This window comes from Rhizophagus irregularis, chromosome 19, assembly GCF_026210795.1.
Source record: "Rhizophagus irregularis chromosome 19, complete sequence".
Taxonomy (NCBI): Eukaryota; Fungi; Glomeromycota; class Glomeromycetes; order Glomerales; family Glomeraceae; genus Rhizophagus; species Rhizophagus irregularis.
Window position 1 is genome coordinate 665213 of NC_089447.1, and position 21292 is coordinate 686504.

The window sequence follows — 21292 nt, forward strand, 5'->3', positions numbered from 1 at the left end:
TAACCTTAATAATATACAGATATCTAAAAAATTTAGTGATATGCAGATAAGACCCAGAAAAGTCTTATGTAAGTAAGGTTTTGGTGGTGTAGAATGGGTCAGTCTTCCTTTTATAAATAATTTTTTGATAATTCTAGCCGGGAAATTATTTCCTTTTCTAAATACTGGCCGACATTATTATAATTCCAGTCCTGAAAGAGATGCTTAGAGCTAATACCTTACATATATGTGACGGGCCTCATAAATTAGTTTGAATTGTATATAAACATGTAACATGAATTACCAGTTAAATGGCATTATAATTTGATATTTCAAATGGTTAATTTGATCATTTAAAGACATCATCAGGAAATTTTTTATGTACATTATTTGCATATTTAATATATATAATATGTATATTGAGTAATTTTCTATGTGATACATTGTAAAAAATTTGTACAAAAAATTACATATATAATATTGTTAACTATATTGCATAAATTTCGAGAAATTTAAGTATTTGTGCAATATTGAATATCCTAAAAAATTTAGTGATAACGATAATAGCCGTTCAACAATATCATAATTTTGACTTATTTCACTCATATCCGATTTGTAAATATTTTAGGAGGAATTTAGTATAATTTTTATCAAACTAAGAAATGAAGAACTAATTTAAAATATAACTTGACATATTGGTCTGGTCATCATATTTATTACAACTATTACACTATTACATAAACATAACAAATTATCATTTAATAACAAACTAATCTATTATTCGCTATTTCAAAAAATTTATATGGTTACTTTATTATAATTTCATTGATAACCAATCTAGTTCTCTCTATATTATAAGAAAATTAATTATACTTATAATTACTTATTAATACTAGTGCATATCTAACAATTAGATTATTTAGATTTTCTATTCAATTTATAATTCCAAGCATAATACCAAGGATGTTGTTTTGGTTCAATTGGAATAGCTCCCTTACCTTTCAATTTATTAATCCAATGCTTAAGTGGTGTATCCCCATTATTTGTTAAAATTGGTTTCAAACAATCTAACACATATTTAAATAATAAATCACCAGTAAGTTCAGGGATTTCAAGTAAACTAGCAACATAATCAGCTGATCTAACTTTAATATGTATTGGTTCCCAAATATCTCCTCCTTCCCAGCTACCGCCAGTAGCAGTGTTTGCATTAATTCCAAGTACAAATGTATGCTTAGAAGTAAGTTTTGAAAATTTTCTCAATCTACTCGCATGATAAGGATGAATTTTCAATGGATCTTCAAATGAAATATCTACATAACGCATGTTAACAGAATCTCTGAAGTAAATTGAAATGTGATTTGTGATTAGCATCAATTTATTTTAAAAATAATATAATTATTCTCGATAAACTGAATTAGAACGCATACCTGTCATCATCATCACTTAAAAATTAAATAATTGTTAAATATTAGTAAGCATAAATAAATAAAGTGTATAAAAAAAATTATAATCTATTTAATATAAACTCTACCTTAAGATTTCCAAGTCATAAGTAGGTAAGATTACAACAGATGCTGTCCATCTAGCATATGGATTGCAAACTTCATTATTAAACATATGCATAATTGTAATAATAGCTGTTACTGATACATCATTATTTACAGGAGAAGTAATCTTAATTCCAGTTCTTCCACCTTCAGTGTAATCGCCCTCAATTTCATCAAAGGAAGAAATTGTTTCGGTATATGGACGAATAGACTCAAAAATAGCTTGAATTTCTGGATCATGTTCTATTATATCTGGCCTTTTTTGTTTTATAGGACACTTCTCAATTATATCATTAGCAATTGACAATAAATCTTTATCAAGATTTGAAACTCTAGGATGATTATCAATTGCAAATTGACGAAACCAGCCTCTAGTTAATGTAGTACAGATCCTAGCAAGTGCCAATTTATAAGAATTTTCTTGATCTTTGGAGATCATTGGAATAAGATATCTTTCAAGTGCAATAGTCATTGCTTCTTCTTTTACACAATTAATTTTTGTTTGATAGTCAAGTTTTTCAAAAAGTGATTTTTTTATCCATGCTTTAGACTATATTGTAATTATTTAATTAGTATTTAAATTGAAAATTTTAATTAAAATACATAATCATTATTGTCCATAAGGTTATTACCTGGTCATCCTTTAAACCTTGATGAATTGGATGATCACCATATTTAACACGTTCATGTAAATCATCATGAGGAACACGTTTTTGTACAAAAAGATCATCTTTATTTTCCAAGAAATCATCATTGGACATATTTAAGTTGATATGCGCACCTGGTATACCTCGTATAATTTCTGTTTCTTTAATACGAGTTTTCAACATAAGTTCAATTGACTCATCACGTTGTGGACTACATAGTGGTTGAATTGTGGGAATTTTATTATAACCTAATAAAATTCTCAACAAATGTAAATCTGAAATATTTTTATGAAAATCTGCTGGCCAATAAATGTGAGATGTTTTCAAAGCTTCAAGAATTTTCAATGGAGCAACAATACATAAGAAATTTTACAACAGTGGAAACATCATTTTATCTTTAATATTACAACATAATTCTAAAATCATTAGAGCACTCAGTTTTGGGTGAACATCATTAAACCTTTCAAATTCAATTTTGTTGATTTCATCATCATCTTGCATATCATCATCTTCCATATTATCTTCAGAATATTCAAAATCTTCAGAATCATTAGATATATCAGAATTGTCTTCAGAGATGTTATCATCCTCATCACTTTCATCCTCATCGCTTTCATCTTCATCACTTTCTTTTTTATTCAAATTCATATTTGATTTCATGTTCCTGAGATCCACTTTCTCAGAGACAAGTTCAATATCAAAGCTAATAAGTTTTTTATCTGTATGTTGATCAATATACTCTCCAACAAGTTTTAGTCCACCTCCTGGATAATGAATTAATTTCATATTTTTAAAAGTAGCACCAGATTCTTTGACTTTATTAATAAATAAAGTTGTTTGTAAAGGAGTTGCCACCATATCCCAATCATTAGGTTCACGACAAAAAGAAATATGCCATTTTACAGCACGTGAGCCAATAAGAACAGGATAATCTATAAGAGGAGTGTTGTCTTCATTCTTGGTAATATTATTTAAAATGGTTAATATTTTCTTATAATTTTCAGCAAGGATTTTTGGATTAGTCATTTTTTTTTTTGAAAATTAGCAGAAATGTAACTTGTTTAAAGTAAAGGTGTTCAAAGTTGAAAAAAAAATTATATCTGAAAAAAAATTATCTTATATATATATTGATTATTTGTTAATGTATTAGTCAACTGGAATCATAATATGATTTATTAGATTTCTTTATGAATCATCAATTTGTCATATAAACTTATATAGGAAAAAGAAATTATCTAATTTGACGTAATTGATTAAAATGATACAAGTCATACAACCACATGTAACGTAACACTTAGTGTGAATGAGTGGATGAGAAAGAATAATTATCATTATTGTTATAGTAACACCAATATCTTTTATAATGATTGATAATGATGTAGTAGTTTATAGTTATAACTAATAATAGTTTTATAATGTAACAATGCTAGGTCATTTGATCGTGCAAATAAGTCATATAGGATGGAAGGTCATATGATTTTCAATAATTTGACACGAAGATTTGATAAAAAATGTGATTTTAAGATTATTATTCGATGTGGATGATAGTCTGAACAGATCTAAAATGGGTCACAAAATATTGACCAATAAATTATACTAACTAAATGTTAATTTAAAAAATAGTAATAATTTAAGAGTTATAATAGTAGCCAGTTAGATAATTTCCATATTTTTCTTAAAAATGATGTAAAAAAGTTTTATTTATTGAAAGTAATATGTTCCAAATCAAATTTGCATACTGCGGTCTATTCAAAAGCTGACTGACTCCATTCTTACCTAAAATTGTAATTACAAGACCCTATAAAAAATTTTTATCCGAATATTTCCATTATTTCTCCGTGTCTTCCGTAAAAATTCCGTGAAAATGATACTTCACGGATATCCATGTTAGCGAGATGAAAATTTCCATGATTTAAGGCTATAAATTCCATGAAAATGATACATTCACGGAAAAAACATGGAAAGATAAAACACATATCAGATTTTTTACAGGGAGAGCTTTTAAGATACAGATTTCAGTATTACATAATTCGTATTTCTGATATTTCTAATTATTGCTATTTTCGTAAAGGTGTGACCAATTTATTGGGGAACCATAAGATTGGCAATCAATTTTAGCTCAAAATAAATTAATATTGTTTGATTTTAATTGTTTATTATTTTATATTTATTCTATAAAAAGGATTGTATAGTTAATATCAATTAATACTAATTTACGAAAATTATGATATATGTATTACTTATCTCCTGGCTAATTAGGAATAAGTAAAATTTTACTATTCCAATTAGCCAGGAGATAATTGATTTATCCCCTGCCATTTATATAGTTTAGACTATTTTAGACTATTTTAGTCTATTGTGTAATATCAATAAATATAAATACCCTATTTGTAATCATTTTTACATTTTTTTTTCTCTCCTTTTTACATTTTTTTTCTCTCCTTTTTAACTTCAAAATAAAATGTCTAGTTTCAAAAAAGCCTCCGAATTATTAAATTCAAGTAATGATACTGTCACTATAAATGAATTAAAAAGAAGATTGACTCATTTAGAAAATAATCAACTTTCTGAAATACACAAATCATTATCAAAATCGTAATAAAGAAACATTTGATCGTCCTTGTATAGAAACTTTACAAAAGTATGTCTCTTCCGCAAAACCAAAAAATACTAACAAAAATACACGTTTATGGGTTTCTAGATTTGAAAGCTTTGTAAATGACACTCAACCAAACATAGATTTAATGACCCTTTATGACAAAAAGGCCATTGCAATATTGTTATGTGAATTCATTATAGTTATTCAAACAAAAGACAAAAAGGAATACAAAGCAAACTCACTGTATAATGGTATATGTGCTATAAATCGGTTTTATCAGGAAATGTTTAAAGATAGAGAACCATTCAATATACATGAGGATTTTGCATTTAGAATAGTGCGTGATACATTACATACAAGAATGATAGAATTGGAAGAAATCAATAATGGTGAATATAATGGAGCTGATCCTCTTACTGATGAAGAAATGGTAAAAATCTTTGAACATCCTGATATATCAAGTAATTCGCCAGATGGATTATTAAGGAGAGTCTTTTTATGGGTAGGATGTTGTACAGCACGTAGAGGGGGATCATATCATAGTATTATGGCTAGCCATTTTAAAAAACGTGATGATGGAGGATATAACATTGTGACAATTCATGATAAAACTCACCAGGGAGGATATTATCACCAAACAAATTCTAATCAACAACCTGTTCATATTATTCCACTGGATGAACCAGGAACATATGGAGCATGTCATGACATTAGAAAATACTTGAGTTTACGGCCTAATAATGCAGAAGAAAACTTTTTTCTTCGTATTAATAAAGATATTGAAGGTATAATTTTATATGATTTCTTTCTCTACAATATTTTTAACACAAACTAATAAATTTCAATATATTATTTAGAAAATTGGTATTCTACTTTTCATTTAGGTCGAGATAAATTATCTGGAATGTTAAAAGAAATTTGTAATATTACGGGTATTGATTGCATAAACAGAAGAATTGTAAATCATTCATTACGAAAACGTACTGCACAAAAGTTAAATGACGAAGGATTGGATTCACAAGCTATAATGAATGTAACATTGCACCGGTCCATTGCAGGATTAAATGCGTTAGTATATATTATAATATAATATTTAATTTTTTTATTTTGTCATTAAAATTCATTTATTTTATAGATATCGAACACAAAATGAAAAGCAAAAATTGGACATCGCAAAGTTAACACTTCCAGGCATTTCAAAAGTATCTAATTAATTCTTTATTATAAATTATCATTATAATTATTAATTTTTTTTACACTTTATTTATAAAAGGATATTTCGATGCAAGAAAATTTGGAAAAATCTGCCGAAGATCTAAATACGGAACAAAGAATTGAAAATTTATCATCTCAGGAAGAGACTAAAACAGAACCATTCACTGAAATTCAAAATATCACAATTCCTTTAAAGCGTAAAGATGATTTAATTGATAATTTTCGTCTTAAGTTTGTTAAATGTAGTAATTTTACTATTAACATTACAAAATAAATAATTTGTCTAGTTATCTAGAGTAAATATGTACTAGAAACGCATAAATAAATATATATAAATTGATCATCCAGTAGGTATAAGTACAATCGGATAACTGTATAAATGGTGCCGATCAGGGGATAATATAGATTAACAAGCTTCACAATCAGTAAATAAATTAAGGGGAGCGTGTAGTCACGTGATTTATAATAAGACTATCAATGGCGCAAAATTTAAAATATGAAAAGCCCAAGAACAAAGTACTTAAGTTTGAATAATTATGTATTATTTTATTATTATTTTTGTAAAGATATATGAAAACATATCCATACAAATACATTAAATTAATAAATGATAAAATACTTTTTTTAAAAACTGAAAAATAATATATACTTACTAGCAGTCACCCGTTGCTTCGCACCGGTGATATCACCTTATTATTAAATTTGTACATTAAATTTTATTGGCTAATTAATGAGCTGATCATTTTATATTTTGAATTCATTCTTTTTAGGTCTTTCGGTTCTTCTTTGTAACTACTAAAGTATGTTTTTTATTTTTTTGTATTTGCTTATTTATTACATGTAATTTCCGTTCACTACTAACTTTATTTCTTCTTTTAGTTTATGGGTTTTGTTTTTACTTGGTCCCCTGTTTATCTCATTTCGTCCCTTCTCTATTTTTTTGTTTTCTTTTTGTCTTTTCATCTCTTTTGCTCTTTTTATTCTTCCCTTCCTTCATTTTTTCCATTGTTTTTTATTTCCTCTTCGTTCCTTCATCTTTTTCATTCCTTTACAATACCCTTCATTTCTTTCATTTTTATTCCATTCCCACTTCATCTTTTTCGTTCCTTTACACTATCCTTTGTCATTTTCATTTTTTTTCCATTCCCACTTCTCTTTACACTACCCTTTGTTCCTTTCATTTTTTTATTCCCTTTGCTCCATTTCGTCCCCCTCCATTATTTTCATTTTTTTCATTCCCACTTGATCTTTTTTGTTCCTTTTGTTTCTTTCACTCCCCTTTGCTCCATTTCGTTTCTCCCTCACTCCCCCTTCGTTTCTTTTATTCCCTTTTACTCTCCTTATTTTTTCATTCACCCTCATTTTTTTGATTAATTTTTTCTTATTTTATATTACTTAGCTATCAGTGCCTATTTTTTTGATTACCATATAATAATCCTGTAATGTATATTTTGTAATAATTGACAATATAATTGCTATTATAATTTAATATATATTAAAATACCATATTACAATGAAATGTAAAAAAATAATAATTTTGTAATATATGACAATTATCCTTTTATATTGGTTATAATATTAATATTAAATATCATACTTATTAATAGACTTATTAATATATATGTTATTAAATATGATATTTACATGACATGTCAAAAATTCCTATTAATATTATTTAAAAAGCATTATAAAATACTACCAAAAAAATCACCACTGATAGCAAAGTACGTCAATCTTAAACTTATAACCGACTTAAAAAGAATATTTGAATAATTAAATGTATTTATAGAATCTATTCATTTCATTTATTATTATTCTTTTGGTACTTAATTTAACTAAATCAGAATTAAAATCTTTATTCAAAAATCTAGTAGTTATTTAGAGAATTTCGGATATGGATTTGGTTATAATAATCTATTATTAAATCAACAATTTCTTCAAAAAAAATTGATATTTTTACATATTTTATAATTAGAATTTTTCTAACTATCACCGGGGGTGATGATCACTGATGACTGAAATTATGACGATCGACCAGCATTAAAAAAATAGAGTGCCAGTAAAATTTGATAATTCTGGCCAACGGTGATACTCACCCCCGGTGATTTGAAGTAAAAAACTTATAATTAATTAAATTGATTTTAAAATTGATTTTTATGAATTTGAAAAATCAAACTATTTATCCAGCGTTCAATTTAATTGAAAAAACCTTACTCATCTTTCTATCAACGTTGGTCAATTTTCCTATATTTGATATGTTGTGGTGATTTTTTTAAAAAAATAATAATTTTGTAAATATATTTAATATATAATATTTTATTTTTTATTTAATAATAATAAAAAATTGAAAGAAAAAGAAAAAAAAATTTAAAAAAAAATTTGGGGGAGGGAAGAAAAAGGGTAAAGAAAGAAATCAGTTTAAAAAAAAAGGGAAACTTCCGAAAAAAAGGAATCCGAAAAAAATAAGTACAAAAAAAATTCTGAGAAAAAAGGACAAAGACCAAAACAATGGGGATTATTTAATAAAAAAAAGAATGAGAAAAAAAATTTTTCGGGTTGGAAAAAAAAGGGAGAAAAATTTTTTGAAAAAAAAATCGGACAAAAAAAATTAATAATCAAAAAAAAAATTGATTAGTTGAAATGTTCGCTAGAATAATTATTTATTTAAAGAAAATCCCACTGAATTTTCCATGTATACATACTCCAAAATATAAACGTCTAAAAAAAATAAATGAATCTTTAGCAACAGTTTGTTATAATATTAAAGAAAAGAAAAGAAAGAAGGGTGAAGGAAAGGAAAGTAGTGGAAAGGGCGAAGAAAGAGAGAGTGAAAGAATGAAAGAAAAAAGGGGGGAAATGAGAACTTAAAAAAAAAAGCTTTAGCTTTAACGTAAATGGTCAAATTGCAGATCATTATATTTTTGATAATAAATCTCTGATTACTTATTTGAGTTGTTGTTCTCTATTACTATATCGTACTGGTTGAATATTATTATCTTTATTTTTAGTTTTCATATTAAAGTATGGTTCGTTATTAGAAAAAAAGAAGAAATTAATTTAAAGGTTAAAAGAATATTAAAGAATTTAAAGTAACTTACTAAAGTTTTTAACGAAAACTTAATATGAGTATACTCATGATTATCATGTGATTAACAATAATATATATGATTATCAAAGTTTTACGCACATGTACGTAAATTTTTAATATAACTTTTTAAAAAAATGTTAATACAAAATAATAGAACTATTTGCGAAAGCAATTATTACAGATTCAGTTACAGTAATCATAAAATATAAAATCAAAAAATTATATATACATTTTATTAAGCTATGATGTACAAAATCATTTCCTTTATTTCCTTATTCTTTCATTAAATTTGATCTGCGAGAAAAAATTTTGCCGATCTATTATACAAAAGGCAGATCAAATTCCGATGAAAAAAATATGGAAGTCCAAACTATCTTTCTTTTCCATAGAATTTATAGAAAACAATATAGTTAGTATCATGTTTATCTTCATTTTATTCAATTGATTGTTATAAGTTTTAGTCTATTTCATCGACAATTATTTCATGGGCAGTCATATTGAGTTCATTTCACTGACGGGAATGGTTTATTAAATTTTAAAGAAAAAAATATGGTTACGGTACATTTCACCAAAATTCATTTCACCGAAGGGATATCTTCAAAAATGATCGACCGTGATTGGTCTATTATTTCTATTATTATTACAAATTATTGTACAACCTAAAAATTTGGATGGTATTTGTTACCGTATTACAAAATTTATGTACAACCATGTGACTAATTGTGGCTTCCAAATTATGCTTATAATAGCTAACTTGCTCCGATACTCCGTGAAAACTTTCCTTTCCTTCCCTAAATTTTTAAGATGACTTTACCTTATTTACCAGATGATTGTATTTATCATATTTTACAACACCTTCAAAATGATCATTCAACTTTATTTAATTGTTTATTAACTAATCGATTTTGGTGCAAATCAACAATTCCTTTACTTTATGCAAATCCTTTTATTATACCTACATCTGAAAAAAATTGCTCAATAATCTTGACCTTAATTTATTGCTTTAATAAAGCAGAAATTTTACAATTGAAGAATCAATTAGGACCAAACCGAATTAATAATATTAATTTAGATGAAGAATACAAACCATTATTTGAATATTTAAAATATTTGGAAATATATAATCATCATACAATAGATACCATAATTATTAAATGTATGTTAAAATATTTTTCAGGTCCATCTGTTTTTTCTAAGGATATATATGATATTATTTCAATATTTCATATATCAATTTTACGTCAAAGTAAAAACATTAAACAATTAGATATTTCATCATATATATTTTATAAAGAAAGTTATAAAACCTTTGATGTTCAAAATTTCACTTCAAATTTAACAAAATTAAATTCATTATCATTTAATATTTATAAATCAGGCAATGGAATTGAACAAGAATTTTTAAGTAATATAGTAAATAATTGTTTAAATTTGAGAAAATTAATAATTAAGTTTCCTCAAAGATATGAAACTTTCAATCATTTTGTTACTTTTGAAAAGCTTTGTACAATTATTCAAGAGCTAAACAAACTTGAAATATTTAAGATAGCAAATTGTTATTCTTTATTAAATAATGTTCTTTGGTCTTTAGAATTTCAAAAGAATTCTTTAGTTAGTATTGAATTTACAAATACCAACTTTAGTAATGTTAGTTTAAAAAATTTTAATAATTTATATAATTTAAAATATTTAAGTTTTAAATATTGTAAAGGTATATTATTAAACCAATGTGAGATTTTAAAATTTGCTTCATTTAAGCTCAAAGAACTATCAATTGTAAGCAATGTAATCAATAGTGATTGGAGTGTTGATATCACATCATTAATGATCAAATATTTAGGTGAATCATTACAGAGATTAATAATTGAGAATCCGACAGTTCTTCTTATTGAAAATATTTTAATGTATTGTCCAAATCTTATTTTATTAAAAATAAGTATTAAATTTCATATTGATTTATCATTTTTATCACTTTTTAGAAATTTAAAAACAAGAATGTTAAATGTTAGCATTTTTTCTCAAAATACTAAATTAGGTGAAGATTTAGCAAATAATATACCAATTAATATTAGTAAAATTTCTATTTATTATCATGATCCCAATCCTAATAGGTTTTTACTGTTTAAGGAATTTTTAGAAAATTGTCATAATAAGTTTGAAATAATTAATTTAAATTATATTATTGATTTAAAATTTCTTAAAGTTGTTTTAAATTATATTGAAGGAAGTAACAATAGTTTAAAAATTCTTGGTGTGACGAAATTGGATAAAAATTTGAATGATGAGGAATCAAAATTATTGAATAGAATTAAAGCAAAAGGAATTAAAATAATGGAATTTAATAGTATACATGATATCTATATTTATAAAGACATATAATATTGGTATTTATAGATTTTTAATATTTAGCTTTAGGGTTTATTTGGTTTGTTTACTATTTTTTATTCACTTATAAATAAAGCCAATCATATTTACCTAAGTATATGTGCAGTTTAAAATGAGTCACCTAAGAACAGATAATAAAAAGGTTTTTTTTTAACGCATTATCTTATTTAGGTCATATGACTTCAGAAAAATCGGTTTGATACAAGTAAAAACTAGAATTATGAAGATTGTGGCTATTCAACGCGTCTTGGCTCGAAATCTCCTTTACTTTGTGGCACAACTTTGAACTTTGGAGATGGGTTTTAATCTTAAAATTAACACCAATTTTGTAGTATAGTTCATTAGAAGAATGTTTACAAATAATTCGATAGAAAAATCTAATTGCTAGCCGTATTATAAGTCATTGGATTGCAAAATCATTTTTCGAAAAAAAGATATGAGAACCAGCAAAATCTCTGTTAGTTTTGAAATGTAGAATTATTATACTCAGCCAAGTATTTCTGTAAGTGCTTGCTAAATTCTGATCAAAGCAAAAAAACTTAACGTATTTGCTTTTAATTTCGTAAAATTAGCAAATATGCCTGATATTGCTTTTGTTAAATCCTTCGTCTATTGTAAGTGGCGGAAAAATAATAAGTTTGTTCTTAACTTTTTTTTTCTCAGTTTTAACGCTCCAATTCTCTTTATCAGACTCAAAAGAAAAATTGCCGTCTGTCTTGTCATCAAGTCCAGCTTTTTTTTTGGCAAAGGATCGTGCAAAATCATTTTCATTCCGGCAGTGATCAATAAAAATTGCATCACGCCTGATCCAGTCTGGTGTATTGTCGTCCACAAGGTTGTAGAAATTTCAATGGGATATTCATCAAGAATTGTTAATTCAGTTTTTAAGTAAGTCGATTATAAGATGTTGACAATTATGACAATATCGAATATCTAAAATAAATGCTAACATAATTTTATTATAATTTTTTCGTTGGGATCTTAGCATTACCGTCCAAAGACGAAAAATTGCTTCAAGTATTTCCTCAAAACGATTTCCACGAAATAGTTTGTATATCTAAAGTTGCTAGTATTAGATTATCTAACAAATCAATAAGGATTTGATGTCCAATACTTTTTATTGAACGAAACGTGAAAAAATATGTTCTTTAATCAAAGACCATCCTGTATACGCCAAATAGAGAAGGTTAATTCGCCAAGGTTTTGGCTTTGTCGCCAAGTTGCGTTTTTTTACCTTGTACAATTAATTAAAAAGGGATGGAAAGTAAAAAACGTGTTTCTCGAGTTTTTAATGAAACATGAAGTGGACCAAGAATCGGAACATTGTGTAAAATATAGTCTGGAACTTAAGACTTGTATTCCTAGCTGCATTCTGTTAACAATGGGCTCGTCCGATATAAAGTTGACTCGGAAAATCAGCAGTGTATTGAATAATGTAGTTGCTTAAATAGGATTGAACTTCTGTAAGTCTAAAAATTTATTGTTAATTAATTTAATACAGTTAATGCATAATTACTGTGCATACGTACTTTACAAATTAATCAAGAGTCTTTGGATAATCATCTGTATTTTTAAAATTCAATGGAATAAAGTTAATAAGTTTGATTGAATCAAAAATTTTGATATGCCTTTCAGATATATTTGCATCATATGAATGGATTATCAAAGATTCTATTAAGTTCTACTTCATTTAATTTTGAAATGCCAGGTAATTGATTCCAAGTACTCTTGCTTAATTATAGCTTACATTAAAAGTTTTCATAAATTTATTTTCCAATGCTTCTTTTATCATATCAGCTTCAACACCATTGGAATTGTGAACGCTATGATTGTTATTTGAAAAAAATGAATTGGTGCGAGATCTGATGTATTAATTAATAGAGTAGCAATATGTGCGATTCGTGATTATGAAGCGGCATTTTGGTTGATAAATCATGATTTTTTTTTTAATGATAAATCATGATAATCATCAATTAATAATAATTTTGTATTAGATTCAATTACAAAAATTATTCTTACATTACCAGTTACGTAAAAATATTTGCGAACTGATCGAACTGATTCTTCATATCCATCTTCAATTTTTTGCAAATTGTTATAGACTGACTGATATGCATGCACCACTTAATCTCATACCCGTTAACATATTAATTTAAGTTACAGATGTCCCTTGAACTAGCTAAGCTTATCCCAATGGCACTTTTTGCAGCAGTTAATTGTTTACTTCGAAGTGATGCAATACAGTGACAAAGAAGTATTACTTTTTTTTAAGTTGCCGTTTGGATTAGTGGATGGATAGAAATAATAAATCAAAAAATCCAACTAGTTCAGAATCACACCTCTAAATTTAAAATTCATCAGGATCGATAATAGGTTTTTGATGCTCGTGATGTTGATGATTATATAAAACAGTAGAAGACCCTGTAAAAAATCTGATCCGTGTTTTATCTTTCCATATTTTTCCGTGAATGTATTATTTTCACGGAATTTTTACGGAAGACACGGAGAAATAATGGAAATATTCGGATAAAAATTTTTTATAGGGAGACATTGAACTTTGTTGTTAGGAAATCACGAAAAGTATCAAATACTATGATTAAGAAAAATTCTTTTATCAATAAAAAATAATAATCATTGAAACAATACTGATAAATTAAATATTTGATTTCAAACGAATTGTATTCTAATTCATGTATTTTAGCCACTAGTTCCTCAACTGATTTTGTTTTATTAAGAAGCTGGTCATATTCATCAGGTACTAAGATGATCTGACTCTGCTTTGATTCTCGTGGTCAGTCACCTCCAGCATTATATGAAAAATCATTGTTCCCGACTTATCTTTATGTAATCATAAACTACTAGCTCATTGTAATGTTATTCAGCACATCACATCACCAATTTTAAGCTTAGAACTATTGAAGTATTAATTAGCTTTCTCAAATCTCAAGAGACCTACCTTTTAACTATCTGAAGATTTCTTTATTGTCTTATAAACCACATACTGCACGAGGTCCTTTATTTTTTCGTGGTCTACCTAATGGTGAAATTGTTTAATAAGAAATTTTTTGATCCAAAGCAAATATTCTTTGATCCATGTTTAAAAGAGGAGAAAGAAATAGTATATAAAATTTCAGGTCGGGTTATTATGTAGTGTCGCGAATCTTTTATAATTATACTAATTTTAGGATAACAGATAATATGCTAATATATTTTGAAGAAGTACTTACCTAAATTTTTACACAAAAATATTTTTATTATTATCATAATTAATTATAATCTTTGAACTCGACGTCATCTTATTTAGAATTTCATTTAATTTGTAGAATAATCGATTTTATGTCTGTATAACAAAATAATGGATGATTTTCGAAAAAAAGGAATTAGATAGTATCAGTTAAATTATTAATAATTTATAATTTTTTTTAAAAAAAAATTATCTTTTAAACAGATTTATTATTTTATCTGGTAAAAGAGTTCTTCAAATATCAGAAAAAATTCTATAACATTCATTACAATTCTTCAGCAGTTGGAGAAGTTGATTTTTAACAAGATCAGGATCCTACATCTTTTTATTAATTCCAAGTAATTCATTTTCCATGACTTCATAAATTTCAATGCTTCTCAATTTTCGTTCTTAATCCTTGACAAACATTTAAGAATTTATTGAGTATTATAACGCGAGAAATGACCTCTGTCATTCCTACTTTAATAATGTATTGCACTTCATGATTTCAAAGGACCCAACCAAAATAAATTACCAAATAGCCTTAAGGCAAGATAATATATATTCCTTAAATTATTGCATGGAAACCATTCTATAATTTTCTTCTAATTTCTAGCTTTTAATTGAGTCGCTGTATAAATTTATCTATAAGTTTATTCCCACTAGCCCATTTTTCGAATACTCTTCGAAGTCGTTTAGAAATACGATTTTGGCACCAATCCCAATATGTATTTGATTTTATTACGATCAGGACATGATCCGTATCGTTCACACAACTACTACAGTATGTAACTCAAATAATTAAGACATCTCAAGTCTGCAACAATATTTAATAGTTATTCGGCTCGAAGTGCCAAATAACTGAAATAAGTGATTTATCTGGTGTAACCATCAAACCTTACTTTTAAACTTTTTTTAAACTTTACCTGATACACATGATATTTTGAGGATAATTTTTATTTATTTATTTAATATTTATACATAATAATTTAAAAATTAGTAATACAAGGAGGTTTAAAAAAAATCTCAATTTAATCAATTGATTTTCTTGAATTACTAGAAAATGTGAGAATTTACTAAATTATAAATTAGCTTGTTTCGTCAGTTTTTTTATTTTAGAAGCAATTTTAAATAAATTAATTGCCTTTTCTTTATCAATATCAGTTCCGATTCCTTTACTATAATATTCTCTAAGTATAAACATTCCTTTGAAGTAACCTTTTTCAATAGAATATTTAATATGCTTAAATGCTTCAGCTTCATTTTTTTCAACGACTTCATAAAATTTAGCTAAAAGATAATGCGCAGCTTCATAACCATTTTCTGCTGCTTTTTTATACCAATAAATGGCTTTTCTTAAATCTCGATCAATTCCTTTGCCTTTTTCGTATAAATATCCTAGACAACATTGTGCATAAGCATATTCTTGTTCAGCTGACTTTTCATACCAACATACCGCTTTTTTTATATCCTTTTTTGCAAATTCATACCCACCTTTTTCAAAATAAAATCCTAATATTAATTGAGCATATTTATCTCCATCATTCGCTGCATTTTTGTACCACTTAAATGCTTCAACACAACTTTTCTTAACAATAATTCCTACTTCATAAAATCTTCCTAAATATAATTGCGCATGTTTATTTCCTTCTTTTGCCGCTTTTTCAATCAAATGAACTGATTCTTTTAATTTTTTTCCAGTACCTATTCCCTTTAAATATAAATGTCCTAATATATATATTGCACTATAACATCCTTGTTTGGCTGATCTTTCATACCATTCAAATGATCTAAAATCATTCTTCTGAGCATCCAAACAATTATCATAATGTGTACCTATATGAGAATGTGTAAATTTGCTTTCTTTTTTTACTGCTCTTTCAGTCCAATAAAATGAGTTCTCAAAATCGTTTTTCACTTTTTCATATAATATTCCAAGTTCAAGTTGAGCAATAGTATACCCTTGTTTAGCTGATTTTTCAAACCATTCAAATGATTTATCATAATCTTTTTCTATACCTATACCACATAAATAACATCTACCTAAATTAAATTGTACAATTTTATTTCCACTTATTGCTGCTTTTTTATAATATTTGAATGCTTTAAAATTATCTTTTTCAATACCACTTCCATTTTCATAACATTTACCTAAATAAAATTGTGCAAATTTACTTCCATTTTCCGCCGATTTTTGATACCAATAAAAGGCTTTTTTAGGATCTTTATGTAATTTACCTAAATATAATTGAGCAATAGGATAATTATCTTTTGATGCTTTTGAAAACAATCCAAATGCTTTATCCTCATCTTTCTCTATAATAATGATTCCATTATAATAAAGAAAGCCACGAAAAAAAATATATTTTGATGATGTTTGATTTCTAATAAGCCAATCGAAAATTTTAATTTGTAAAAACTTATCAAGATCTTGAAGATTTTGATTGATGATTTCTCTTGCTTCAGTAGGAAGATAACACAATTCATCATGCATTCTAATCAAATGGTCAATTAATTTATCAACAATTTTTTCAACATTATTAGTAAAATCAGTTAAATTAGGTATTAATAAATTATTTTTTACGTAATCAAACGTGTTTAAACTGTAGTCGTCATCTATCATAATTTTTGAAAAGTGGTCATATATAGATAAATCATAATCATCCATCATGTAATTAAGATCATTATTCGATGATTTTTTCTCAATTTCATTTGTAATAGATTTGATAGAATGATTCTCAATTTCATTTGCAATAGATTTGATAGAATGATCAATTATTGATTTAAGACATGAAACTACTATTTGAATAGATGGTCTTTCATCAGGATCATCTGACCAACACGCTAAAAATAGAATTTTACATCATTAATTGTCTGCTAAATAGATTTCGACGAAATGTCCGGTACCCTATGATACGTACCTGTATATATATCACTATATTCAACAGGCGTGTCCTTAATGATCTCTTCTCTTTTTCCATTTACTATCTCCGTGGCTAAAATTATATCATATTGTGTATCTACATCATAAAAAGGTCTACGTCCACTTGACAATAACCAGAAAAGAACTCCTATACTATAAATGTCTGATTTGAAATTCATTATATGAGGTTGACTTTCATATTTGATATTAAATGCATTATTAAAGTTTTTTGGATCTAAATAAGGAAGAAAATCTAATGCTTTATTGGAATAATTTGATATTTCATTCACCCTTTTAAATAAGCCAAAATCTGCAATTTTAATGATATTTTTATGTATCAGTACATTTTGCGCATGCTAAAAATATATATAAACAAATGAATAATCGTTGATTTATGTAACAAATAATAAGAAGAAATATTTTAAATAATTATTGCATACCAGATTATAATGGATTATACCTTCATTATGAATATATTCTATAGCATTTGCGAGTTGTAACGCTAAACAATATTTATCATCCCATTCAAGTTTAGTGAAACTTTTCTTCAAGTAAGAATATAATGATCCACCATCCGCGTACTCTAATACTAATGAATACTGATCGTCTAATTTTGAAATTCCATAAATTTGTAAAATATTTATATGAAAATTAACTTCTTTCTGCGCTTTGAGCTGTTATATATATTATTTTTATAAATAAGATAAGATTTTTGTGAAATTATTAATAATATGAAATATATTAAAATTTCAAATACCTCATTTACAATTTTTTTAACGTCCAATTCGTACAATGTTTTCACGACCAAATTAGTATTAGTGTTATTCCAGTTTGCTTTAAATATTTTTCCGACTGAATTATTACTATTTTCAATTTTTTTTTTATTTTTAAATTCGTTATGATCATAGTAAGTAATAAAATTATTCTCGATTGCTTTTCTTATCCAATCAACGTAATTGAAATTTTTATTTATCGACATTTTGTAAAAAAAAACCGTTTTTATTTTTTTTTCTTTAGCGCTCAAATGGTTTCTTATATAAAATTCGATTGTACTACCGATTTTTATATTTATCGTTAATCATTAGTTGTAAGAACAGGTTTTGACCGCTATTAATTGTTCACCTTGGTAAGATTGTTCTGAACATGATCAGATCGTTCCCAAGTTGGATGGTCTAACATGTGATATAATAAGTGCTTACACCTGAAAGATCATCCTATAATGTACATTTTTGTTCTAAAATTTCGTCATTACGATTTGACTATGCAAAGTCAGACATTACGTAAATACATAATTATGTATGTTTTTTTTTTTTAGATAACGCCAGCCAGCATACATAGTTCCAATACATAGAGTTCAATAAATAACTTATATACTGTATTTAAGAATAGCTCGTTCGATATCTTTGTTTAAAATTGCAAGTTACTATAGGCAACTTTATTTGCTTAAATATTTATTAATGTTTTAAAAGAGATTTTTTTTTAAATTTACCAACTTTGTTAATACATATCTGATTTTGTCTATATAAAAGCAACGCAAATCATCATTGACGATGATCGATTGTATCGCTGATCATTTGATAACACGTGTACTATTAAACAATTCTTTTCGAATCATTTCTCGTTTTCTGAAAACCAAAAAAATCTTTCGAATTTTACGGTTAAGTTTTTGATCGGATCAAGGTTATTTTGTCTTTTTGACTCTTCTGTTCACACTCAGCTAGTAAAAACGTTAACAAACTACCCTCAAGAGCACCCCAAAAAATTCTGCGTAAATCATGATCATCACATATCACATGATTGTGATTAAAGAGTTACGGATATGTTTTTTTTGTGATTGGTCAACAGTTTGATTCAATTGATCTCAATTTTAATTGAGCACAACATTTGGTGATAGATTAATTGATTGGGCTCACTAAGGAGTACTTGAGGTTAAGCCAATGGAAATAAAATATTGATGAATTAATACAACAATCTGATAAAATGTTACCACTTACCAGAGGTGGTTTGTAAAATTTATTTAACTGACTGTGCCGATAGAAATATTAAATTTGGGATATTGAAAATCAAAAATAAGTGAAATAAAAATTACATTAAAGGCCTAAAGGCCTAAATAATTCATTTGATATTTATAATTTAATTAGTTACTCTTTATTAGATAAATATCATGATATTTCAGGTCATTTTCATTGTATGTTATAGATTAACTTAGAAATAAAAACAATTTTTTTAATGAATAACTTAATAATTGTATAATTAAATTTATTCTCAAATAGAAGAATATGAAAAAAAAATTAGAAAAATAAATTGAAGAAAAACAAAATGAAACTAAAAATCTTTAAACATCACTTAGTATTTTTTCATTATTGAATACTTCAATACTTGAATAATTGAATTGCAAATTAAATGAAATAGGGTTAGACATTTGTTTTTAAATACGATAAAATCTACGCTAATTTAATATTTCAAAACTTTTAGTATTATTTCTTACATAAATTCCTTTTATTTTCAGTAATTTACCATTATATTATAAAATTTGTAATAAAAAAATTTTTCGATTTCTTTAAAGTTGACATCATACTAATTTTATGTAAAAAAGCTAATGGTAACGATCGCCTTACAAATCTTTTCTCAACTACTTTTGACCTTCACTTCCTTTTCCCTTCCTACCCTTTTTACTTTTTTTACCAATTTTTATTATATAAACTATTAAATAGTACTTAAAAACTAACTCCTCCTAAACTATTTGACATAAAAGTTACATTTATCAGTGATTTTTTAATCAAAGATAAAGGATTGTGTGATGTAACATTATCTTCCTTTTAGTGTACATAATGGACAGCATCAAGCCCGAATATCATCTAGTCTGTATGTCTAAGATCCTGATTCGTGGACAGTACTGAAGTACTTATTGTATTCGGTAAAAATTGAGTTTTATTTATGTGATCTTTTGGTAAAAATTTGTGAGAATGGCCTGACCCTAAAGTCTGGTGATATTTTCCCGGTATCACGTTGACAATCGTAAATTATGACGCTTCTCGTGAACTGTACAACCTCTTAATACTATCATCTCTAGTTCAATAATAATTTACTGACGGAAAATGAGCCATCAATATTGGCCAATGACAAAGAAAGCAAGGATGTAAAACCAATAGCGTACGCCCAATAAAAGAAAAAGAAGGATGATTCATCAAATTTTCACATCATCAGATAAAAGAAGCAAGATCTGTAACCGTTACGTCTTCAAAGGTGTCTTACAGCTCTGGTTGTATCGTAAACTCTACATAGGAAATTCTTTATATCGTAACCATAATTGCCCTCTTTAGTTCTTTAGTTAGTTACTCCCGTTCTTTCTCATAAAGTAGTTATGAACTGAGTGACGAAACGTTTTGAAAATTCTTTGGAATATTATCCATAAATATTCTTTGGTGCTTTTGGCATACTTTTTACCAACATCTTATAGTATTATATTGAGTTCATTATTTGTTAATTTTACAGATTAATGACGAAACAAATGATCAGCATCATGTGACATAACCAATCAAAATGCATAGTCCTTTATATCAGACGCATTTAATAAGAATTTTTGAAGTTTTATAAAAATTAAACATAATCCGCATAAATAAGTCAAATAAAGAACCAAAATTTTTAGTATCATTTAATTTTAATAATAATTATTCATAATA

General features: G+C 26.3%; 3 protein-coding genes across 3 annotated transcripts; 1 reads left to right on the forward strand and 2 right to left on the reverse strand.

The window, feature by feature from the left end:
• Positions 1 to 894: 894 nt before the first annotated feature.
• Positions 895 to 3202, reverse strand: OCT59_010665 (uncharacterized protein; the record flags this gene model as incomplete). Its single annotated transcript, XM_066136053.1, has 5 exons — positions 895 to 1318; positions 1410 to 1424; positions 1514 to 2079; positions 2162 to 2505; positions 2584 to 3202. The coding sequence occupies 5 exons, from the start codon at positions 3200 to 3202 to the stop codon at positions 895 to 897; spliced, it is 1968 nt and encodes a 655-aa protein (XP_066000727.1).
• Positions 3203 to 9849: 6647 nt separating this feature from the next.
• On the forward strand, positions 9850 to 11512 carry OCT59_010666 (uncharacterized protein). Its single transcript, XM_025332730.2, has one exon. The coding sequence runs from the start codon at positions 9883 to 9885 to the stop codon at positions 11455 to 11457; it is 1575 nt and encodes a 524-aa protein (XP_025168032.1). The 5' UTR covers positions 9850 to 9882; the 3' UTR covers positions 11458 to 11512.
• A 4115-nt stretch (positions 11513 to 15627) lies between these two features.
• OCT59_010667 (uncharacterized protein) lies at positions 15628 to 18588 on the reverse strand (the record flags this gene model as incomplete). Its single annotated transcript, XM_025321748.2, has 4 exons — positions 15628 to 17530; positions 17608 to 17965; positions 18050 to 18283; positions 18367 to 18588. 4 exons carry the CDS (start codon positions 18586 to 18588, stop codon positions 15768 to 15770), a joined length of 2577 nt encoding a protein of 858 aa, XP_025168031.1. The 3' UTR covers positions 15628 to 15767.
• Positions 18589 to 21292: the final 2704 nt, after the last annotated feature.